The sequence below is a fragment of the Dicentrarchus labrax genome, unplaced genomic scaffold (assembly GCF_905237075.1).
Source record: "Dicentrarchus labrax unplaced genomic scaffold, dlabrax2021, whole genome shotgun sequence".
In the NCBI taxonomy this organism is placed as follows: domain Eukaryota; kingdom Metazoa; phylum Chordata; class Actinopteri; family Moronidae; genus Dicentrarchus; species Dicentrarchus labrax.
This window is the reverse complement of record NW_026136718.1, coordinates 16579524-16594278: the sequence shown is the minus strand read 5'-3', so window position 1 is coordinate 16594278 and position 14755 is coordinate 16579524. Positions and strand designations below refer to the sequence as shown.

Sequence of the window (14755 nt, the reverse complement as noted above, 5' to 3'; positions counted from 1 at the left end):
TACAGATTATGTAATTCTGAGCTCATTCAAGTCGTTATCAGAAGAGAAACGGTGACATCTACTGTTGGAAGACGTATTCAAACGTACAGTTTATTGCTCCAAGGGACGGTTTTTAAGATTCAACCCAGTTCTCGGAGGAAAAGATCTTTGTTTCTTCCTCTTTGTCTTTTTCTTGACATTTTAAATTATAACCTCACTTGTGTTTTTTAAATTCAGAACTTCAGTAACTTTCTGGCCTTTTTCTATGATGTAAATTGTCTTAATCTGCAGTGAGAACTCCTAAAAGTATAAAATCCTAAAAATATATTAGATAAGTGTAAAAACTGACACTTATTTCCAGTCGATCTAATTAAATAAATCTTGATGCTCATTAGTTATAAATTATTTAACCTTTTTAAGTTCGACTGATGGAAGTTTAAACTCAGGTTGATTTAACTTCACTCATGTTTATCTGAATCCTTTCTGTGGAGAGTAAATCTCCCACTTTGCCCCCTCAGCGCTCTGTTGTTGGTAAGTTAAGTCACTACAATGAAAACACAGCTGATCCTTCCTGTAATTCCTGCGCAGCCTGTCCTAACCTCCCCCCGTTGGTTCCTGGACAGCTGTCACATACCTGCGTGACAGGTGGGAGATCACAGAGATGGGTTGGATGAGTATTAGAGTAAAGAAACTGCATCAGAAAACAGGATCGGTCTGAGACGAGGAACATGACAAAGACATTAAGCTTTTTTTTTCTTAAACCTGAAGGTATGATATTGTGTAATATTACTGCTCCATTTGTGGATAAATGGGAGTTTGTCTTTGTGTTTTTAAATTATAGCCAACAAATGACAATGATGACAAATAATGTTTCATGTCTATCATCAAAAACATGAAGAAAAAAAACATATAACTAGTAAATTTAATGATTTAATATGCAAAATAATGCATGTATGAATTATATTTTAGATATTATTATATATTGTTTTAGCTTATTATTGTCTTTGACACTGCAAGTGGTTAAAGTGTTGTTTTTTAAAAACTAATTAGTGAGTTAATTTCCTCCACAGCAGAAAGTTTCTCCCTTCTTAGACTATCAGTACTGTAAGTTAGAAACTATAAAACCCGTTCACAGAGAAGAGTAAACGCGATAATGTTTAAAGATTAATCTGCCACGTTAATAGTTTAGGCGAAGATATAACATTTATAATATAATAACAGTAATACTGCCCTCTTGTGGCCATACGATGTATTACAGCGCTCCGTTATTGTGAAGGCTTCCGGTAAGCACTTTCAAAATAAAACAAACGGCCACAAGGTATTCTGTATTGTACGTTCGTAATGTAAGAAGGAAAATAAAGTCACAACTTCATTGAGAGTTAGAAACTATTAAAACGTCCCACAGGCAGAGAAAACGTTATAATGTTTAATAATTAATCTGCCATGTTTTTACCATTAACAGTGTATAAATCACGGTTATACTGCCCTCCTGTGGTCATACTGTGTATTACAACAATCCGCTACTTCCGGTAAGCACTTTCAAAATAAAACAAACAGGCTCACGGTATTCCACACTTAGACTGGAATATGTTGCAGAATATTTTTAGAAACTATAAAAACTTTCCACAGGAAAGATAAAACGCTATAATATCTGTAAATTAACCAACTATGTTCATAATAGTTGAATAATAAAGAGTTAGTAATAGTTTTTGCGAAGATATAATATTTACAATATAATAAATATAATTAGACTGCCCTCCTGTGGTCATACGTGTATTACAACAATCCGCTACTTCCGGTAAGCACTTTCAAAATAAAACAAACAGGCTCACGGTATTCCACACTTAGACTGGAATATGTTGCAGAATATTTTTAGAAACTATAAAAACTTTCCACAGGAAAGATAAAACGCTATAATATCTGTAAATTAACCAACTATGTTCATAATAGTTGAATAATAAAGAGTTAGTAATAGTTTTGGCGAAGATATAATATTTACAATATAATAAATATAATTAGACTGCCCTCCTGTGGTCGTACAGTGTATTACACCGCTCCGCTATTGTAAAGGCAGAGACAATTACTTAGGCACAATTACACTTCCGGTAGGCACTTTCAAAATAAAACGGCACCCTCCACGATGTGATTTCTTTGAATTATTTTAATACATTTTAAAAGGCCTGAAGACTAAATTATTGGAGTATCTGTGTGTAAAGAGATGAGAGATGAAGCTCTCCCTGCGATCAGCTCCAGTCTTGTCCTGGACAATCTTAAATATTGATTGCTACTGTTTGGTAGCTTTCTTGCTAGCTGGACTATCAGTACTGTAACGTTCGTAAGAAGGAAAATAAGTTCACAACTTCATTGAGAGTTAGAAACTATAAAAACGTTCCACAGACAAGAGAAAACGTTATAATGTTTAATAAAGTTTTACCATTAAGAGTATAACGTTATACTGCCCTCCTGTGGACATACAGTGTATTACACCGCTCTTGTAAAGGCAGAAACAATTACTATCACACAAATGTACTTCCGGTAAGCACTTTCAAAATAAGACAAACAGGCTCAAGGTATTCCACGCTTTTAGACTGGAATATGTTGTAGAATTTTTTTAGAAACTATAAAAACAGGAAAGAGAAAACGCTATAATATTTGTTAATTAACCGACCGTGGTATTACGTTTCATAATTAGTTAGTAATAGTTTGGGCGAAGATATAATATTTACAATATAAATATAATTAGACTGCCCTCTTGTGGTCATACAGTGTATTACAGCGGCCCGTTGTTGTAAAGGCAGACACAATTACACCGTTTTACTTCCGTTTAGCACTTTCAAAACAAAATAAAATAGCTTTTACATATTTTGTACCGTTTTACTGGAATATTTTGCAGAATATTTCAAAACTCCTAAACTAAATAAATGTTTAAAGACTTGCAGACAAAATTGTTTGGGTGTATTATGTTATATATTTAAAGGTTTTATTTTGTGCTTCTGCATATGGTTTTGATCTGCCTCCATAGAAAAAGAGAGTTTTAAATTAAATGCGACCTGTTCCTGCTTAAATAAAAACATTGTCATTGTCACAGCGGTCATAGTTTTATCATGCAATTGTCACTGTACATCCAAATACATAATAGAGAAACACTTTGGAGACATTTTCTACTCCTTCAAGACATTTAAATTAACTTTTTTAGGCAACAATTTAATTCTGATTTACGGCTAAATGAACCCATAATTTAGAGCTAACAATATAGTCTTTATTAACCAAAATAGAGTTTTAAAGTTCGTCTTTATTTCCAGCTTCCACATTATTTTCTACTCTGCTCCTTCACTGGAGAACACCTCGTTCACGGTCCTCTGGCGCCACCTACCGGATCAACAGAGAACTACAACAACACCGGGAAACAGGACAACGACATGGCGGCCGCCGCAAGGCTCATATCAAGGTTGACTCTGGTCACTGGTACGTTTATATTTTACCGTGAAACATTATAATTCAGTGTGTAAAAACATTGTTAGATAAATACAGAATAGTCTCTTTACAGGATGTTGTTTTTAACGTTGTGTGTTTGTCGTCAATCTGTCGGTTTTCTCATTTAAACAGGTAAATAAGTACAATTCAGTTATAATATGTAAACTTTAGTTAGAGTAAAGTTTGGTTAGGTATGTTTTTCTGCTTTCTGCTCACAGCTATTGAAGTTACTGAGTTAGTTAAATCATAATCCTGAGCTGTGACATTCAAGAAAGTATTATTATTTGGATGAAGGTAAAACTGGATGTTACTTTGACTCTGATATAATTTTAATAAGAGCTGCAACACTGATTTATTAATATCGAGATGATCTGTCGATTTCTCTGGATTATTTTGTCTATAAAATGTCTGGAAATAGTGAAGAATGTGTACAATCAGTCTAAATCTTTAAACGTCTTATTTTATCCAACCAACAGTCCAAAACCCACAAAATATCCACAAAATATCCACATTAAAATATAAAACAGAGAGAGGCAGCAACCAGTAACTGTTTAATCACTTCAGCTTTAATATAAAGGTTAAAACATAATTTGTCCTCCTACATCTCCAGAACCAAACAGAAGCTCTTCAGAAGATAGAATAGACCCAACAGTATATAATACAGTACAAATACACAAAGGAGATCATCATACAGTAGATAAATGTTATTTATCATACAGTAGATAAATGTTATTCAGGAATCCACAAGAAGAATAAACACTGAATCAGAGAGATGTATTCGAGGGCCAATGGATGTTAATAGCACAGAATCAAATGGAAACAAACCCTGGCTCAGTTTCACCACCTGCCTTGTTTGTTATGTTGATTGACCTTCATCCTATCAGATATATCCAAACCAGAGTCTTCCCTCTGAAACCTTCAGCGCTCATTATTCATGAGACAAGCTACAGTGTGCTGCTGGGTGCCACTCTGACTTCATGCTGCTCTCTTCCCACCCAGGAGGAGGCAGTGGGATTGGCCGGGCGGTGTGTCAGCGCTTCGCCTCTGAGGGCGCCTCCGTGGTGGTCGCTGACATCAGCGAGGAGTCGGCCAACGAGACCCTGGGGAGCCTGCCGAGTGACCTCAGAGGACAGCGTCACATGGCGGCCGTGGTGGATGTGGCGTCAAAGGAGAGTGTAAAGAAGCTGGTCACAAGTATACAGGTGTGTGGTAGACAGAGAAAACACTACAGCACACATTGTTTTTGCTGCATGTTTGAAAGCTGCAGAGACTATCACACTTTCTTTTATCCTCTGTTTCTTCTCTCTCCCTCTGCAGACTCATTACTTTCAGCCTCCCTCAGTGTGCGTGAACTCGGCCGGCATCACACAGGACAACTTCCTGCTCAACATGGAGGAGGATCAGTTTGACAGAGTCATCCTGGTCAACCTGAAGGTACGCAGCCGTGTAGCACAAAGCGAGATAACTGGATTATCCAAATGTTCTGACCATGGTAACCTCGCTGCAGGACTAACCTGCTCCAGATCTGGTTCACTTCACAGAATCAGATCAAAAGCACTGACTCTACAATAAAGTGTAAGTAATGAAGAGCAATTTATATGTTTACAGGCCAGTAGAATCATTTTGGTGTTTCAGGCCATAGTTTATGATAAAATACAATATAATATAATAATGAAGATTAAATTCCTTCATTTCCAACACAGTTCCTGACAGAGAAAAACACAAATATATGTCACATAAACAAATAAACTCAGAATAACATGAGGCAACTTTGTGATAAGAATTGGAAATAAAAAGTATACTCTCTGTTGTCTTTAACTCGAACAAATAATCCACACACATTAATTATCTTCCATGATCATTAAAGCAACAGTTCAATCAAATAAACCTCATCAGACATTAACTGCTTTTCTTCTTCTCTCTGTTAACTTTTTCTATCTGCATCACATATTCATAAAAGTTCATAAAATCATATAATCTCACTTGCTCTATACTAAAGGTAATAACATAGCTGGAGCCTTATTTTTAATATTTGGAAGTTATTTCTAGTGTTTCTACAGCTTCTTCTTCTATTCAAGTGGCGTTATCAACAAAACACAGCGAGAGAGTCGAGTCTGTTTTTTCCAGATTTTTGGTAAATAATAATATTTTTGGATTATGAAAGCTGTTTGGTTAATTCTGTAAAGATGTCAGAGACTATATAGAAATATTTCAAATGTGCCACGGTGCAGAAAAGTAGATTTTTTTTTTTATTTCTTCACAGCAAACCAAACTGCAACAGAATTTTCCACATTGAAACATTCATTTCTGTTATGTGAAATACTGAAGGTTAACATCTTTCCTCCTGCGTCTCTCCCAGGGTTCGTTCTTGGTCACTCAGGCTGTCGCTCAGGCTCTGGTGGCCTGTGGAGCACCCAAAGGGTCCATTGTTACTGTCGGCAGCATCGTGGGGAAGGTGAGACACCAGCAGGCCTGTCTGACATATCCTCTCTATTTGACAGCTGAAATATTGAACTAAAGCTTTAAAGTTTTATCTAGAAAAGCACAATAATAAGTGTGATAGTGGAATTGTTGTTATAGGATATTAAGTTAGTGATATTAGTGGTTTTAACCTTTCTTTTTAACATTTTCCAAAGCACAAGATACAAGAATAAACTTACATGAATCCATTAAGAACATATTTTTATTCTAAAACACAATATAAATACCAAAGTTGGTTTGAAAGTCTCAGATTTCAGTCCTTTGTCAAAGTATCTGGTGGATTTGAACTTACAAACACACTGTTACCTGTCTGTGTGCTTCATGTTTGCAGGTGGGGAACATTGGACAGGTAAATTACGCTTCCTCTAAAGCTGGAGTGGAGGGTTTAACCAGGACCGCTGCCAAAGAGCTCAGCAGGTGAGAAGAGCCGGATGCAGCAGTAACACTCAGAGCTCCTTCAATAAAAGTATTTGGAGTAAAAACAAAGAGGAATCCTCAGCCATCTGCTTTTTCTTTTCTTTTCCTCCAGGTTTGGGATCCGATGTAATTGTGTGCTGCCAGGTTTCATATCGACGCCGATGACGGATAAAGTTCCAGAGAAGGTTATTAACAAGGTACGGCGCACACACACACACACACACACACACACACACACACACACACACACACACACACACACACAAACTTTGAAAAAGACACAGTATATATAACCTTTATTTATCTATCATATCAATGCTACTAAAAGAGCGGTAACAAAAGAAAACAAGAGTTTTGCTGAGTAAACTCTGCATTTTGTTGTTGTTTCTAGAAATAGAAGTTTGTTAATGAATGTTTGAGCAGCAGAAATGATCCTGTGTTGTTTTAGAGTGGCTGGAGATAAAATTAAAAGACCTTCAACATCACTAAATATTAACAGACATCAGTGGGAAAAGGTTTTTTTGGGTTGGGTGGAAGGGATCCTGTTGAACTGAATGTTCTTCAACCAAATTAAATCTCTCCGCTCCAATGAAACAACGCGACAACAGCGTCATCCTCCGTAACTCTGTGTCGTGTTCTTTGTGTTTCAGATGAAGTCCTTGGTGCCTTTGGGAAGAATGGGTGAGCCTGCAGGTCAGTGATGATGCATGTTTATAATCAATCTGATTTCTTTTCCCTGCAGTCCTTTATTCTCATTTCATAAATCTTTATAATGGAAATGTTCTTAGCTCCAATCAACACTAGAATTTAAAACATCTCAAGATTTTAATTATCTGTTACAGCAACACCAACCAAAAACACTTTGAAATGTTATTTCATTATGTCCACATATATATTTGTACAGTAAGATGAAGGGAACAGGATGTGGATTGTTTCCAAGACTTGCTCACACTTGTCGTTCTTTTTGCCCTCCACCAGAGGTCGCTGATGTCTGTGCCTTTCTAGCTTCAGATGACTCTCGATACATCACAGGAGCCAGCGTTGAAGTGACAGGTACAGTATGAGTCACTTCTCTTACAGAGACAAGTACCCTCTCACCTGAACTTTTATTATATAATATACAGATATTTTCTTAAATCTTACATTTTAAAGGTTAAACTCAACGTATGTGTCTCTGTCTTTGTCAGGTGGACTTTTCACTGGTTAAATCAGCTGTCTGTCACACTGATGAAGACACATGGGAGGCCAGTTAGTAGTTAATTTAATTGTTTAAATGATTCTACTTTAATTAGGTCTTTTTTTTAATGATTACTGTTGATTATGTTTTATATATCTGGTTGTTTACATGTATTATACAGTGTAAAGCCATTTCTTTGTGCCAATAAAAACCTGTTTGTAATATTTCTGTACAGAATGTTATTTTATTTTGAAAGCTTGAAAATAAAAGCATTCATATGTCTGTAAAGCCCTCCATGATAACACCATTTTCCTTCCTGACTCATCCTAACCTTGTGTGGAGAACAGGTGGGATTTGAACCAGCTTCTCCAGATTTGCAGACATTTTAGAGGTTCTCATTGACAACTCTGCCACACCAGCAGAACCTCTTTACATTTTCATTGCTCTCTGAGAGCCTTGATTCAGTTCCTCTAGAAGTTAGCTTTTAAAACACTCTTGGTGTCAAAGGACTGAAGAGGGTTTGAACCACTGAACTCTTCATCTTCAGACACTGCAGGTGTTTAACTCACTGCACCACTGAGCTCATCTGCTTTCAAACACATTCGATAAACCTTTTGGGATTTAACCTCAATTTGTTGGCTTTTAAAAATCAGCTGAGAAGTGAAAAGGGGTTTCACAAATCTGCATCATGCTGCTCTCAGTACTGCCAATGCTTTTTAAAAACCCAAATCAGATTCATCATTTTTAATCGACCACACGTGTTTCTCACATCCAACTGTTGGTTGGTGGATGCTGCTTCTCACAACACAGCTAAACATCAAAGTTAGGTTTTGGGAAATGGGGCCCAGAATCCAAAAGATTGTGTAACATTATATTTCCCTAAACCATGAAGTGAAACAACAGTGTAGTTCGTCATGTGTAATATTTCCAAAGGGCTCGTCGCTGTCAAAATCCCCACAATGTTTGAAACACTGACACATGCCAAAATACATTTTTTACACAAAAAAAGGAAAAGCAAAACAAATATAACATGTTTCTTTAAATATGTATTTTTGTGTATGTGTATTGTTTCCAGTGATATAGGCTACATAAACCAATTAATTACTGTCAGTGACATGAACTCAGGATGGTAAATTACTTTCACTCATTTAAACCTGCACAGGGGGAAGAACTCCAAACAGCCACAAGATGTCGCTGTTTTGTATGACAGATACATGAAAACATAGTCTATAACCAATAACAAATTAACAGAGATCGATACATAACTGTACGGAACCGAGTAGGTTTAATGGTAAATATGTATATATATATATATATATATAAATCTCAAAGACATTAACTGATCATTCTCGCCCTCTCGTATCAATGTTTTCGTGTGGTTAAGTTAGCAAATAAAGCAGAAACACTTAACATTATCCCATAAAACAGCCTTTTAACACTAAAAAAAAATCTACACTCAGTTTTTCAGTCCAAAAATGCAACAGAACTGCATTAAAACCCACTTTATCTCCACAGTAAGACAGGTGGAAGGTAGCATGCTGGCCACTAACACTGCTGGTGCACCTGTCTGAACGATGTAGCCACAATAGCTAAGTTCACTTCCTAGGGTCACAATTCAGTCTGATTTGTGGGATTAATTATTGAATAACGCAAACAGACTATCAAAATATCTACCAGCAATACCCATAAGGTTCTGTAGATTTAAAATGGGCTTTTAAGTCTGGCAAAAGCTGTATTTTCCAACAAAAAAGAAAGGAAACCATATAGTTTACATTTATATTAAATTGAAACAACATGAATTACATGAACACACACGAGGAAGGTGTGTACTTCTTGTATGTATCTTTTCCCAACATGACACACAAGAACCATTAAACTACCTGTACAAATGAGGAACAGCAATGTCCTGTGGCCATTCGTAAGCAAAGAGAAGTACTGATGACAGGGGCGTGGAAGAAAAACAAGAGGCAAGCAGCTCTTTTTAAAAAGATTATATATTACAGAAACAAGAATTTAAAAAAATTACTTACACACATTATAAAATAACTTTTTTCTCTTTTCAGCACCATATTTTTATGTTGAAATGTTCGTCTTCAACACAATAAAAACAAATATTTGAGGTCATTCTCTCTGGAGAATCTCACGGTCAGATTTTGTAATTTTTAGATTTTGGCCATCCCCATTTCCCTGCTATATTAAAAAAAGACAAACAAATAAACAACAAAGAAATAAAACCAGACCCAAGTATGATATCGCCCCACAGCCACCCACGGTGGCTGACAGAGCTGTCCCCTCCCTCTCAAACCTTTCTCCTACCCGCTGTGGTCTCAGATAGAAATTTAAAAGATCAGCGGATTGTGTGCCAATATTTTTAGCACTGACTCAGTAAACTGATTTTCTGTGATACCACCAACTCAAACAGTAGCAAGGACAAGAAAATGTGACAGAACTGGAGAGTCACCATTTAATCATTACAGTGGAAGCAAAATTTAACAGCACAGTACAGTTGATGAAAACACTAAAAAGGGATATTACAATAAAATATGGCCACAGATTCTTTGGTTCTCCAAACAGAGTTTGGACAGGGCGTGAACACAAGCACCATAACTCAGGCTGGCAGTGAGTTTAACATGCAAGTCACTCGCTTCACTTGACCTTCAAGTGTCAGCTACAGGAAATAAATACAAATGAAATATACCACATTTGACTGGAATATTTGGTGGTCCTTGTTTTTTTTAATCTCAAAGCACCCTGTTTGTTTTAAATAAATACAATAGAATATCACTATTTCTGTACAAATGGAATGTAATGCACATTTTCCCCAGTAAGAAGCTTTATGAAATTGTAAAAGAGACTAAAGAAAATGAAGGACTCAGAGTGAATACTAAAACTTTTATGCTTTGGTATAATTAGCACCTTGCCACACAGTTTCTTACAGTAAAGCATGCATTTTATTCACTGTTGTAGGAAAAATAAGGAGGGAACTTTGAATCTCATATACATATTTAAACCCTGATGATGTTCTGTGCTTGGATGCTAATTCAGAAAATGTGTTCTGGATGGAAAACAATAATCCCCCGAAAGTGACTCAGCAAATACTGGACTGGTGTGTGGTTAGCGACCCTGGTAGCCTGATCCATGATTTAAATAAGAATCAGCCCTTAACATGTAAGTACAATAGCATCAAGTTTAGCACAGTTTACAAAAATAATGGCTTTTAAATTCACTGATCTAGGTATCAACACATCTCCCATCCTGCCTTGCTGTATGCAGAAGGTTTTGTCCAACGTTAACAAATGAACATTTCAAAGAGAGTTTCTGCTGCTCTCGGCTGAGGAAAGTTTGTCCAGTTCAAAAAAAGAATGAATCTTACGTCATACTGGACTCCATTAACCTCGCTGCGTAACACCAGAAAGATTTTTCAATCATCACTTTGAGCTGTGAATCACATTTTTAGACTGTTTTAATAAAACTGCAGGGTGTCATGAAGAGAATATTACATAGAGTAGAAAATTCACTTTGTGGCAGCTTAAACACGACAGAAAACAGATCAATCCAACGGGCAAGACTCAGCAGTTCCCTCTTTTTTTATTCTGGGTGGAAACTGGTGGCTTTAATTCTTCGGTTCCTTTTGATGTAATAACATAAGAGCTGAGAGTGTGTTTTCCATGTCAGCAACATGATTGACAAGTCACTTGGACGTTCATTCATTTTTCTTACAGAACTAGAAGAATAGATGCCCTTACAGAGATGGACCAAAGCTTTATGTCAGCTACAGCTGAACATTTTGCGACCACTAGCTGTCATTTTCTGGTCAGTTTGGTGTCTGCTGTTTTGATTTGATTTGATTTTGGTTCACAAGTTCTGGCTGGCAAGTGCAAAACGGATAAAAAGTTGGTTTTACAGCTTTCAATTCTCAACATTTTATCTGAGTGACTAAATGAACAAACGCCCAACAACTGCCAAGCTGTGATTCAAAACACACGATTTAACAGCTACACAGGAGCCTCTTGCACTTCTCGTCAGTCATAAAAGAGTGACCGTCAACCACGTTGCTTACAGTGTGAACGTGGGATTAAAGAAATGGAAATAATGTCCAGGTGTGACCCTTTTTTGGGAGGAGGAGGAGGAGGGGGGAGGTAGAGCAGGTGAGATGAGTGGAAAAAAGACAGCGGGGAGGAGAAAAGAGTGAGAGGGGCATCGGAGACGGGGGTGTGGGGCTTCAGGCCTCAAGTCGCTGGCTTGCTCTTTCTCAGGCCGGCCCCTTTCGCTGCTGGTAAAGAAAACACTGTTTTATTCCGAAGAACACTCTCTCCTGTTTTTTTCTTCCTTTCTCGTGGTTGTGCGCCCAAACGATGGTCTCCTCTCCACGAGTTTTTCATTTCTCTCCTCTTTACTTTTTTTTTGACGTCCATTAATTGTTGGGAGGATGTTGCTTTCCCCAGGCACGTACTTGAGTGTGAGTGCGTGTTTGTCTCACAACAGCATCTGCGTGTGTAAGTGTGTGTGTCTGTGGGTTTGTGTGTGTGTTTCATATCATTTACAAGTTAATTTACAAATTACTGGGCGTGTATGTTTATTATATATAAGTGTGTCTCTAAGTGCATGTGTGTGTGCGTGAGTATTTGCATGTGTTGTTCTTTGCAACAAGAGTGTGTGTGTGTGTGTGTGTGTGTGTGTGTATGTGTGTGTGTGTTTAGCCTTGGAAACAGACAGGTCCCACTTCAAAGCCAAACTGCTGGTTGCTCTCCCCAAAGTCTGACACCTTGATATCCAGCAGAGGAAGATGCTCCACCTGTGGCGTGTTGATCTCCAGGACTGTCCTGTCAAAGCCCTTACGATACTGCAGAGAGAGAAAAGAGCGAGAGACACGTATCAGGAACTGGATTCAAGATATACATGTGGCACGAGTGTGAACAAAGATTGTCTAAGGTTGTGTGAAAATGAGCTTGAATCATTTTGTTCATATTAAAACTCTGCATCATAACATGGCAAATGAAAACACTTTGGAAAGAGAACTGATGCACTTTAGATGAGGCTGCCTGGTGCTTGAAGGTCACAATGGATTATCATTTATCGTTCCCATTCATTATAAAGAAGTGAAAACATATCCTTTTTAAGATAATATATCAAACACACAGTAGATCAAATTAGACAATTCTCAATTTCTTTTTAAGTTAAGCTAAATACTTCATAATCATAATCTGTAAGTTCTGTATGTTAAATGTTATTGTGATCAAGTTGTTTGACTTTTGATGTGTGGGACATAACATACACATAGTGCAAACCAATGGAATATCACTTAGAGAGATACAGTAGAAGCAGTTTAATTTGACTCATTGGTTCATTGTTTAGTTGCCTGATGGACTATCCTACAAGTGCACATACAGTACACTGTGACTTTGTTTTGAAAGGTGCTGAATAAATAAAGTATTTTTAAATAATTATTATTTTTATTATAGTGCAGCATGTGGTCCAAAACAAAGATTTCCAGAAAGACTTAATAAGCTCGAACTCACAGAGCAGCCATCGACCAAGGCCTTGATGTAAGGGTTGGTCTCGTAGCTCAGCCCCTCATCGTTGGCACCCTTGAGGTGCAGTGCCCTGTCGTAGCTGTTCTTGGCGCTTCGGTCAGCCCAGGCAACTGAGCGGTGGCAGTGGTAGGTGAGGTTCTGGCGGGCCTGAACACTCAGGAGACGCAGGAAGCCCAGCTGGACCACGCCCACTGGCTCGCCATTAGAGTCCACATAGGAGAACTGGGAGGAGGGAGAGTGTGAAGAGGAGGTAATAGAATGGGATTTGGGGGAAAGACAAGAATATAATTACAAGGAAAAGGTGGAAGAGCAAAAGAAGGGAATGCAAATAAGGGGAAAGGGATTGCAACAAAATACAGGGTAATTAAGTAAAGGTCAGAACTAAACTATTAACGAAAACAAAATGTTTCATTACTTGTCGTCACAGAGGCTTACTAACCTTACTGCCAGTGGCAAACTGACTGTACCAGGATCCAGGAGTCTCTTTGTCCCAGGAGCTCATCTTCACCTGCCACCAGAATTGTCCACATAACATATTGTAGTCAGACACATTTAGTTTAGCTTTGCATGAATAAATAAACAGAGCTTGTGTGGGAAAACCAGACCGTTTTTTCCTGAACCATTAAAGCACTTATTAGTTTTATTAATAATGTGTTAGTGTGCAAATGTAACTGGGAAGTTTCTAGTTTCTAGAAAGTGGGCAATCAGAGGCTGCAAACCTTCACCAACAGTGATTAGTACTCCTACAATTTCTTCACAGCAAAATTCATCATTCCTATCCCTTACATGTTTAGTTTAACAGATGTCTTAACTTGCACTTAGGAGTTAGTATTTGGAGATTTCACAGGATTTTAAGGAGACTTTATAGTCCTCCTGGTTTGGGGGACTGACCGTGTTGATGCTCTTGCTGGGGTACAGGCATGTCTCCACTCCGTTAGTGAAATTACAGAAGACCTTGAAAGAGTCTCTAGAGCAGCCCTGGTTGGGGTCAATCCAGTAATCTCCTGCAGAGGGCGACAAAGCAAGATGGGAAAAAAATGAAATCTCTTGTTATGACTATATTATATTAAGGTAAATCATTACCATGAAATGTCTGTATTTTCCAAAAAACATTTTTTTACGTACTGTTAGTGCAGTAACATGTTTGTAGTTGTTATACTGGCAAGGGGATATCTATAGTACACATAAATAAATTATTTTAGAATAATAATAATAGGATTCATTATGTTACCGTCTTTGAGGTCCGGCTGGCTGAGGTGCAGGTCTTGGCAGGTGCGGGCAGGGCTGTCCTGGGTGCCCAGAGGGAAACGCATGGTCTCGATCTCCTGTCGAAGCGAGTTGAGAGAGCCAAAGATCTCCTCCATGCCTTCACTGCCCATCAGGAACTCAGTGCCAGCGGCATCAGATGCAGGCATGTCGGGGTCGGACTCGGGGAGCAGCTGGCTGGCATCGATGGAACGTTTGGACTTGGGACTCCTCTGGATGGGCAGAGGCTGAATGACCTCACCTGGTGGGCCCTGGGTAGCAAGTTTATATTTTCATCAAATAAGTGACAATCAACAGTGAGGTGCAAAGAGTGAGCAGATAAGAATTTCCATCTTTTACAATGAAAGTTGAAATACTTACAGGAGGTCCTGGAGGTCCTTGTACACCCTTTTCTCCCTTTGGACCAGCTCCTCCCTAAACACAGCAG

At 38.0% G+C, this 14755-nt stretch overlaps 2 protein-coding genes across 8 annotated transcripts in view; one reads left to right on the top strand and one right to left on the bottom strand.

Annotated features, from left to right (window-relative positions):
• Positions 1-1430: 1430 nt before the first annotated feature.
• On the top strand, positions 1431-7752 carry hsd17b8 (hydroxysteroid (17-beta) dehydrogenase 8). 2 transcript variants are annotated; one of them, XM_051377183.1, is made up of 10 exons: positions 1431-1508; positions 3282-3444; positions 4453-4655; positions 4771-4887; positions 5813-5908; positions 6266-6351; positions 6464-6548; positions 7002-7044; positions 7330-7404; positions 7539-7752. In XM_051377183.1, the coding sequence occupies exons 2-10, from the start codon at positions 3399-3401 to the stop codon at positions 7556-7558; spliced, it is 771 nt and encodes a 256-aa protein (XP_051233143.1). In that variant the 5' UTR covers positions 1431-1508; positions 3282-3398; the 3' UTR covers positions 7559-7752. The 2 variants fall into 2 exon arrangements, with proteins under 2 accessions (XP_051233143.1, XP_051233144.1); XM_051377184.1 differs by lacking the exon at positions 1431-1508 and having other exon boundaries at positions 3410-3444; positions 4338-4655.
• A 1752-nt stretch (positions 7753-9504) lies between these two features.
• col11a2 (collagen, type XI, alpha 2) overlaps positions 9505-14755 on the bottom strand; it is a 48148-nt gene continuing 42897 nt past the window's right edge. For all 6 annotated transcript variants that reach the window (XM_051377169.1, XM_051377170.1, XM_051377171.1 and 3 more), the window contains 6 exons: positions 14689-14742; positions 14294-14579; positions 13954-14066; positions 13502-13570; positions 13048-13284; positions 9505-12371 (listed from right to left, as the gene is read on the bottom strand). In XM_051377169.1, the coding sequence (XP_051233129.1) occupies positions 12225-12371; positions 13048-13284; positions 13502-13570; positions 13954-14066; positions 14294-14579; positions 14689-14742 (906 nt within the window). In that variant the 3' untranslated portion in view covers positions 9505-12224. The remainder of the gene's footprint in view (positions 12372-13047; positions 13285-13501; positions 13571-13953; positions 14067-14293; positions 14580-14688; positions 14743-14755) is intronic.